The sequence below is a fragment of the Thermobia domestica genome, chromosome 5 (assembly GCF_964235325.1).
Source record: "Thermobia domestica chromosome 5, izTheDome1.hap1.1, whole genome shotgun sequence".
NCBI lineage: Eukaryota > Metazoa > Arthropoda > Insecta > Zygentoma > Lepismatidae > Thermobia > Thermobia domestica.
This window is the reverse complement of record NC_137458.1, coordinates 19,453,937-19,464,049: the sequence shown is the minus strand read 5'-3', so window position 1 is coordinate 19,464,049 and position 10,113 is coordinate 19,453,937. Positions and strand designations below refer to the sequence as shown.

At 39.2% G+C, this 10,113-nt stretch overlaps 1 protein-coding gene across 1 annotated transcript in view; it reads right to left on the bottom strand.

Annotated features, from left to right (window-relative positions):
- Positions 1-1,285: 1,285 nt before the first annotated feature.
- Positions 1,286-10,113, bottom strand: part of LOC145684598 (glutamate receptor U1-like) — a 79,364-nt gene continuing 70,536 nt past the window's right edge. The window contains exons 6-8 of the mRNA XM_081756991.1: positions 7,854-8,071; positions 5,200-5,456; positions 1,286-2,264 (exon numbers count right to left, since the gene is read on the bottom strand). Coding sequence (XP_081613117.1) covers positions 1,985-2,264; positions 5,200-5,456; positions 7,854-8,071 — 755 coding nt within the window. The 3' untranslated portion in view covers positions 1,286-1,984. The remainder of the gene's footprint in view (positions 2,265-5,199; positions 5,457-7,853; positions 8,072-10,113) is intronic.

The following is a 10,113-nucleotide window of genomic DNA, read 5'->3' as shown; positions in this document are numbered from 1 at the left end:
TCGATTCAGCAAACTTCACTAAACAACCACCTAGTTCAGTGTTAATGGATATTGAAATATTGTATGTTTCAACAAGGAAGATGCAGGTTTTGTGTACAGTTTTCCTATTCCCCAGAAAAGTAAAAAATCACTGTATATTTAAAAAAATCACTGTATATTGGAGATGCAAGTAGCTGACTTTTTGAAATGGAGATATTTTCCCATAAATAGTCGGCTTTTGGGGGGTGGGAAGAACGGAAGTTTTCGGTTTTTTTTTTTTTTTTACATTTTTTGATTTTCTTGTTCAAGTACCATCTGTGTGTGTGTGTGTGTGTGTTTTCTTTTTTGGTAGCGGATTCTACAATTGAAGAAATGCCTTTATAATATGTATTACTCATGAGTTTTATGTTGAGTTTATTGATTTTCGAATTGGCATTACGTTGCTGTTCAACAGGCGCAAGTTATGCAACACAGCATACCACAACGATCATGCTGGTTGCCTAACCACCTTACAAAGAGCCTGAAAGTTATGAATGCAATTGTCCTGAGTGCTCCCGTCATCTTAATCCAATCCATCCATGCATAAGGCTGAACGTAAGACTTGGACGAAGCAGTCTAAGATTTAAAAAATAATAAAAAAAGCTACAATTCTTAAAATTAGCCTTCAAGAATATTATTTATATATTAAAAAAAAAATGGAAGGAAATTTTGTTTCTATAACTTGTCTTACATTAGCCATCTTTTCCTTGACATTCCTTCCATCGAACGTCCCCAAGCGCCCCTTTTTGTTCCAGCTCCCCCTTGGGTAACGACAATCTCCCTGAGGGTATTAACGACCACGTTGAGATCCACTGGTATACAAGACAACAATTGTTAAAAATATCACAATCAAGACATCTCATCTAAGACCATGCATCTACTTCTTTTGTCACATGGCCTAGATTTCTTACGACGTTTTTTTTTTTTTTATCACTGATTTTTGGTGTTTTCCTGCTTAAAGATCTTAGATAGAGGGTAACGGAAGGTGACAACTATAGTCTTTCACATTTATTATCATTTTAATAATTAAAGTGTATACAATCGGATGACATATTTTTAAAAATCCTATTATATTTCATTATTTTTGATTGGTACTGAAGAAATTAAAGTTTTGTATCCTTAATACGAGGTGTGTTTAAGAAGTATTGAACCTTTGGTTGGCAAAAACACATTTATTGATTTAGAAATCCGAAACACTAATCCATTTCAAAGTAGTATCCTCGGTAATGCACAAACTTCTCCCAGCGCTCCCGCCATTGTTGGAAACATTTCTTGGGACGCAGTTTTTTGGAATGGTGAGCAACGGTGAAGTCGCATTCCACATGGTGTCTTCTCTTGACTCAAATTGTGTTTCTTTTAAACGCATCTTCAGTTTGGGAAATAACCAAAAGTCACACGGAGACATGTCAGGTGAGTAGGGATCCTGACGACTCACAGGAAAGTTGTGTTTGGCGATGAAAACTTGAATCAAATTTCGCGGCCAATCTCCTCATGACCAAATTCTGGTTCAAAATTGAATATACTGATCCGATTGAATGGTTTACACTTGGGTATCGCCAAGCTTTTGGCAAAATTTGATGTAAGTTCGCTGCTCAAGTTTTCCTGTCATTTTACCCAAAAAAAAAAAAAAAACAAAAAAACTGAAATCCATCGACCGTTCAGTACACGTCTTCACTCGTTGGCCGACTACCAACGACTGACGCTCTCTGCGAGCGGAAAAAGAAAATCACGACTGCGCATGAGTGTCCCCTCTACTCTACACTGAAGAAAGTCTCCAGTGCGGGGGAAAATAAGGTTCGATACTTTTTGAACACACTTCGTATATCCATGACATCAGATTTTTCATGATATCTAGTTATTCGTCCTTATTACAAAAGGAATGAGGTCCTTTGATATACACTCCCGCTCTAACCATTAATTTTATCAATTTAATGTTTTCATTGATTTGTTGTTCAATAAATATTTATTACTCCAACTCTGCACAAGGAGCTGAACTCTCCGAGGAGTCATCTGGTGATGGTGGTGGCGTAGGGGGAACTTCTTTCATTGCTTTTGTCATGGTGTATATAAGACGTTCCACGAGGAGGATGAGAATGGAGGCAAAAATTCCAGCGCACAAAGTTGTCAGTGCTGGAAGCACCCGAGAGAAATCAACGCTGGAGAAATCTCGAGGCCTATCAATGGTCATCTGCAATTTTCGCTCCTTCATTCTTTCCATGGTTCCTCCCTCTTTCAGGATCAGTAAACTGGAAAAAAGAGAAATCGGATCAAGTACTCATTAACCAAATTATCAGAGTAATCAATATATATTTCTCTAGAACAATTTGAGTACTAATTCTATGGACTTAAGCAATAATAAGCACTAAATCTTTACATAAATAAATTTGCATTTCTGTAATGTAGTTAGGACAACTTCCCGTGGTTTAAGAAGTTACGTGAAGTTGGCCCAACTACATTGCAAAAATACATTTTTTTTAATGTCAAGATTTAGTGCTTAACCAGTAACTCAGTAAAGACTGAAGCTAAATGAACTGCATCTTGTTTTAACGACATTGTTCAAATTAGACTATTGATATTGGGAAAAGGAAAACAAGAGAAGGCTCAACAGGACTAAAGATCTGAAAATGGAATAATTCAAAATAAGAACACACACAAATATGACTAGCTGGCAGTGGCGTAGTTAAGGGGGGCTTCCGGGCTTAATCGACCCCGAAATTCAATAAACTATTTTACAGTGAATGAAATATCTTGCAGAATTTACACATATCCAGAAACAAAGTTAGCAACGCCCCCCCCTCCGAAACAAAACCGTAAACGGTAGCAACGCCCCCCCCCCCACTGGTAGCTGGCAACGTAATAAACAAGAAATTTATTAAATCAATAAACATAGCAATAACTAAATTAACGGGGACCTATGTCGCCTGAGATACTATATAGCAACTAACTTTTCCGAATGTGTTTGAGTATATGATTGCAAGTTAACTTACATTGTATGTGCAATATAAAGCTTTTGCAACCCCATACATGATTTCCTTATACGTTTGTTATCCAAATTCATTGACGGCAAATTGAAGAGTATGTGGATATGATTTCAAGTGATAACTATAAATACAATAAAATATTTAAACTGGGCGACAGTGATAACAAGGGAAAACATTTTTACTGCAAAGTGACCAGAATTTTCACTTGCGAAAACGGGACGCATACGAATTGGCTACGGGGGTGGGGATATCTGATTTCCAGATTGCATTTTGGGACTCAGCAGTGTTCTCAATTTACAAAATACACAAGTAAGAGTGATAACACACCGTTTCTAACTTTACGTGTACCACAACCATGAACAAATAATGGTTCCCGATTGCAAGTTCTACCCAACAATTCTTTTAACTAGTTGAACACTCAGAATTCCCACTCAATTCCCACTTGAACCACGAACACTCAATTCCTATTTGAAAATTCAGAAGTTCTAGATACGGTTGAACCTTGGCAACGAGTGTTGGTACGGAAGAGAGTGGAGTTTGCATTTACGATTTGTATTTTGAATAATAATTACGGGACACCTAGGTCATTTTTACTTAAAAACGGGACATTTAGGCGTCCCGTTCGAGAATCAGAAAAAAACGGGACAACGGTTGGAAAAAAAGGGACTGTCCCGGCTAAAACGGGACGTCTGGTCACCTTGATTTACTGTGATAACTGTGAGTATAAAATTAGAAGAAACCAAATATAGATAGTTTACATCTGAATATATATTTCTGAATACCGCTATAGCAGATTAAAATAACATAAAAGGACAAAAATAAGTAAAATTTGACAATATAGTCCAAATTTTATTACTAAGCATAGTTTGGAGAGGAAACAAGCATCCCTTGTTGTTTAGTGAAATATTCTGAGTGAGTGGCGTAGGGAAGGGGGGGAAGAGGGGCCGGCCCCCCAAAGAGGTCCGGCAATGTACTTTGGTACTTTGATGTTTGTAATTTTTTAAATATATTTTTATGTTTATATATTTTTATGTTTGTAATTTTTCTATATGTGCCTATAACAGCACTTGCCCCCCCCCCAAAAAAAAACACACATCCTGGCTACGCTACTGCTATGAGTTCATTAAATTTAAAAAGCAATCATAGATTATTATCAACTAATTACAGATGAACTTTACTAGAGCCTTTTTATTTCAAGAGTGCCCGTGCTGGCGCTGCTGTCTAGGTATGTTTTACCTTAGCCCCCTCGAAAGAGGAGGGACAAGTCGTTGTGGCCGATATCCTTCAACAGTTGGATGTGGACAGGGTTGCCACATTGAATTACTTTACGGGTACCCTGCCTTGTTAGCCTACGATCTTCACTCGTCAAGACCAAACGACTGAATGACAAATTTGGCAACACAACTGAAGTCATTAACTTCTTTCTCCAAAGCAAAGGGAAGGTTTCCTCTCGAAGAAGACGACGGGGCTGGAGCCGAAGTATGTTTCACATATTTTCCGATGACACACTTGAAATAGAAAGGATCTAGAACTCAATAATCTTACGTTACAATGGTTGGACGGGGCACGAAGAAAGGGAAAGAGAGGAAAGAAAAACAATATGTCATAGAAAGGCGGTTTCTTGTCCAATAACTGTATTATAATATAGAACACGATTTTAGGTATTAGTAAATAGTTTCGACCTTGCACTGGATTATGTTTGTTAATTGAGTTGGTTTGCAAATGTTTGGGAATAAGGCCAAATATAACTAGAGACAATATTGGCAGTTAGTTAATCTGCTGTTTGTCACGGTTGGGTCTACTGAGGGCCAATGTTGGCAGTTGGCTAATCTGTCGTTTGTCACGGTTGGGTCTACAGAGGGCCAACGTTGACAGTTGGTTAATCTGCCGTTTGTCACGGTTGGGTTTACTAAATGTTCTGAAATGTGTTAAATAAATTCTATTCAGTGCAACATAGGTTACATATTTTCTAATTCAGTTTTAGTTATTCATCACAACTACAAAATTCTAATCATATCTGTGAATTAACTGAAAGTGTTTATGCAGAATAAAGCTTCGAAAGTAAGACATATATTCTTGGCTAAAAAAGGGGGGGGGGGATTTCTAGTCACTGTCTATGAAGTTTTTTTTTAGGATAGTTTTGAGTAAGATCCCTCATATTTCTCTTCTAAAAGATTTTAAGGTGAAAAATAGAACTTACTAATAATTAAATAACTTGGTGTATTGGAATCCTTTAATCATAGCAAAAGATAGACCAGTAGTGAAGTAACTGGATTCCAAAACCACAAATGGACACTTAAGAGTCCCAGTTATATGCTTATATTCATTTGCTGTTAGAAACACATAATCTTCTTCACACATTCGATCAAAGCCTGCGCTCAATGAAGAAACTAAGTTCTGGTCGTCACTGGTTATTATCTTCTCCCACAACTGACGAAAGAGCGGATGTTTCGAGTTCTACAAAGAAAAAAGAATATTGTTAGAGATTACAAGTCATCATTATTTATGTACTTTTTTGGTAAGTAGTATGTGCATCATGGTACGGGATTGTGTGTTACTGTTAGGAGTATGTCACCGTTTGAAGACAAGCAACAATACATACAATCAGCTGGTTAACAGTGTTTTCACATATGCAGGGTGTTTGTAAATCAATACTTTTTTTAAAGTTTATATTATCCTAGAAACGAGCATTAGCTCTAGCTGGCATGTTTACTAATGTGAGGTTTCCCATTTATGATTTCAGAAGTTGATCGAGAGAAAATCGCAAAATGGCAGATGTATACAGCGTAGAAAACAGCTAAGATTGCCGTCAGGTATGAAGTTTGGAGGTCGGTGGTGCAAGTACAGAGGTGGTGGAGGCAAGAGCGAGGTAGGAATGCAACACTTAACCCTACGACAATAAAGAAAACTGTCATAAGAAATTCGATCAAGACCAAAGTTACTGTCTGGTGTGGAATGACATCTACCAGATTCATTGGTCCGTAAGTGCTACCAACACCATGAATGGTGAACGATACTTGGACATGCTTCGAACGTATGTATGACCTGTGCTCCAATAATGGGAAAATACAATTCCAGTGAGAGCATGGTTTGATGACAATTTCCCTGGCAGATATATTGGCCGCCGGGATCGACAGAATGGCCTGCACGCTGCCCTGATCTAACCCCATGCGACTTCTTCGTTTGGGGTTGAGCTAAAGAACAAGTGTGCAAGTTAAAACCAAGGAATATTAACAGTCTTGAACAAAATATCCGTGAAGTGTTTGTAAATGTTCCAGTTTAGATACTAAGAAGAACCATGGATTCTGTTCCTAAAATATTCCAGCAGTATGGAAAATGCAGGTGCATATGTTGAAATATAACTTAAAAACGAAATGGTATATCCTAATAACGTATTCAATGGAAATAAAACTGTGATAGGTTGTTTACTTTTGGAATTTTCATGGTTACAATGGGTTCTGACTTTACAATCATCCTGTACATTACACATAAATAAATGAACAATCTGTTCCAGAAAAATAAAGATTATGAATCAATATTTCTAACAAACGACATACTATTATGTGACATAAAATTTAGTTTTTGTGTGATGTTTTCAAAAATTGCGTAAGAGCTTTTACACTCACCCATATCGTTGTATTTAGATCAACGAGATCTATATATTGGAATATAAAAGGTGTTCCGGGGGCCGCGGTGGCTCAGTGGTAGAGCGTTCACCTCTGGTGCTTGGGGTCCCGGGTTCAAACCCTGCTCCCGCCATGTGAACTTTGTGGTGGACAAACACCGTGTGCGTGGGTTTTCTCGGGGTTCTTCCACTTTCTTCATTTCATTCATTTCTCATAATCACCGTCTCCTTTAGCCTAACCGGCATAACCGTGGGACGTAAAACTCAAAAGATTTCATTTCATAAAAGGTATTCCATAAAGAACTCAACTTTTGAAATGCCAGCCATTTCTGTTCTAGTAAGTTGGCAGCACTGAACGTTACACGATTTTAATCTGTCACCTTTGTGGTTAGTAGTCATGAGGCGCATGATCGCAATCTGTTTTCTATATAGCAGTGGCGGATGCAGGGTATGGATAAAAGGAGCCAGGACACTGCAAAAGACATGAGTTTCCACTGATTGATCATCACTTCCGCTCTCTAGGACGCCTGGTGTCTGCTAGCTCCTTTATTCTTACCACTCTCTAGCACGTCTGGTCTCTGAGAGCTCCTTTATCCCTACCACTCTCTAGGACGCCTGGTCTCTGAGAGCTCATTTATTATTACCACTCTCTAGGACGGCCGGTATCTGAGAGCTCCTTTATCCCTACCACTCTCTAGGACGCCTGGTGTCAGAGAGCTCCTTTATTCTTACCACTCTCTGGGACGCCTGGTGTCTGAGAGCTCCTTTATCCCTACCACTCTCTAGGACGTCTGGTCTCTGAGAGTTCATTTATCCCTACCACTCTCTAGGACGTCTGGTCTCTGAGAGCTCATTTACCTTACCACTCTTTAGGACGCCTATTCTCTGAGAGTTTCTTTTGCGAGGACCCTTGGTCTCTGCAATCATTTCCCACTCACTATAGGACGCCTGGTCTCTGGATTTTAACTCTCTCTCTCGAACGCCTAGTCTCTGAGAGGTACCTGTTCCTACAAACTAACCAACAAACCACATAAACTTCTAAAGAGGAACTTATATTTTATTTGTAATATTTATAACTACTGTACATAAGAAGAAATCTTTTATAATAGAAGGGGATTGGAAAAAGCCCAAAAATTCCCGTGTAAATTATGACTGTTGCATTTCTGCGGTGATTGACTTTCGGCTTTTTAAATAATAAAATTAGTTAGTAGTTAATATTTTGTGATTACCTCAAAGAGATCTTGCTCAGCGGTTTCAGCAATCAGCCCCAATTTGTACCCTCCATGATTGAGGAGTCCTTCTAGGCTATGGAATGGAGGGATAAATCTATCCACTGCAAGAAACGACACTAGCGCCGCCGAGTAGGCAGAATAGAGAATTACTCCTGTTAAGTAAGCGACAAAATGAACCATGCGAGCAGACATGTTGGTGATCGATAATTCTGTACCTGTAAAGACATTTGAATAACAATTAAAATATGTATATTAATAACATCAGGTAAGCGATTAAATTCAGTTCCACAAAAATGGACATTAAGATGATCTGTTTCAAAAACTATCCGACCTCTGGCGGAGAAAAATACAAATACCAGGAGACAGGAAACTAAAGAAATCTTCTTGAGACAGAGGTCTGTGAAGTTGGTCTACCCAAATTAGCTTACCCACTTTTATCTACATAAGCCGTTAGTTCCTGGTTAGTTCCCGTTAGTTCTTACTAAAGTTACGTTAGTTCCGCGATTTTAAAGAAATTATACACAAAAACCAATGGGTAGGCCAACTTACATGCGAAGTTGGCGTACCCAACAAGCTTTCTCGGATTGTTCGACATCAATCGTTAGTTCCTCGTTAGTTAACATTAGTTCTTACTAAAGTTCCGTTAGCGATTTTATATAAATTAAAGCATAAATAAAAATGTGTGGGTAGGTTAACTTCACATGTGAAGTTGGCGTATCCAACAAGCTTTCCCACATTTTCGACATGCATCTCTAGTTCACCGTTAGTTCATGTTAGTTCTTACCAAAGTTCCGTTAGTTCCGCGATTTTATACAAATTAGAGCATAAATATAATTTATGGATAGGCTTACTTCACATGTGAAGTTTGTGCCAACAAGTTTTCCCACATTTCTTGTCATGAATCGTTTGTTCCTCGTTAGTTCTTACAAAAAGTTCCGCTAACGTAACTTTTGTAAGAACTAACGGCAACTAAAAAAGAACGATTCATGTAAACTGATTCGGTATGCCAAGTTCACATGTAAAGTTAAGGTACTCATTAGTCCTTTGAGTTCCAGTGACATCCATGTGCATGTCATAAAATGCTATAGCACTCATATAGGAAAATGACATCTTTAACGCAAAGGATTAATTTTTATTTACATAGAATTTGTGTAAAATCGCGGAACAAACGTAACTTTAATAAGATCTAACCAGGGACGTAGTGTCCATTAAGGCTATAAGGCTTAGCCTATCCATTTAATTATATATCAGCCTGAAATGTTGCTTTTGGACATTGATACAATTAATTTTATAAAATGGATTATGGATTTATTTAATGATGTGCTGTTTAAACATCACGCGAGAATGGATTGAAGCTTCTGCAAGAAAATATTGTAGGCTATGGGCCGCTAGCCTTCCGCCTTTCTCATGTAATCTTCAGAATGAGGCGGTGACAATCGCTTTCCCGTCACCATTAGCAGACGAAAACCATGAGTAATACCCAAAATAACACGAAACAACGAAAGTTGACGAATGCTGACGAAAGGCTAGCCTTTCGGGTGTTTGGGGCAAGGATGTTATAAAATAGAGGATCTGCCCATATGTACAGATGGTGATCAGAAAAATGGAAACACCTGTAGTTGGCAACACGTCGGATGTATGGGTTGGCAGTGGTGTCGTGGCGCCCGCAGCGCCGGACCGCTGGTGGTGGTATGTTAGGTCGGTCTCCATACTACGTCAGGCGCAGTGGAACAGCAGTGTCCAGTGGCTGCAGCAGACGGAGGTAGTGTAAAATGGGAGACCTCTCAGATTTTCAAAGAGGGCAAATTGTTGGTGCGCCGTTATGTGGAGTGAGTGTGACGGCAGTGGCTACTGTGTTAGGTGTGTCGCGTGGGACAGTGTCGAAGGTGATGACGGGCTACACAACACACGGGAAAACCACATCGAGGAAGCGGAACAGTAGGCGGAAGAAAATCATGAGTGACAGGTCACGCCGGGTATTAAAGCGCAGAGAACCGTCGTACCACTGCGGAGTAAGTGACGGAGGAACTCAATCAGCACCTCCCCCACCCTGTTTCGACAATCACAGTCCGCCGCGAATTGTATGACATGAACTTACGGGGTCGTGTTGCACGGGCCAAACCGCTCATCAGGGACCATAACGCTTTCGCACGCCGCGACCATGCAAGTTGAACCGTAGAGGACTGGAAACGTGTGATATGGTAGGATGAGTCATCTTTCACGCTATTCCCAACCACGGGCCGTGTTTATGTGTGGA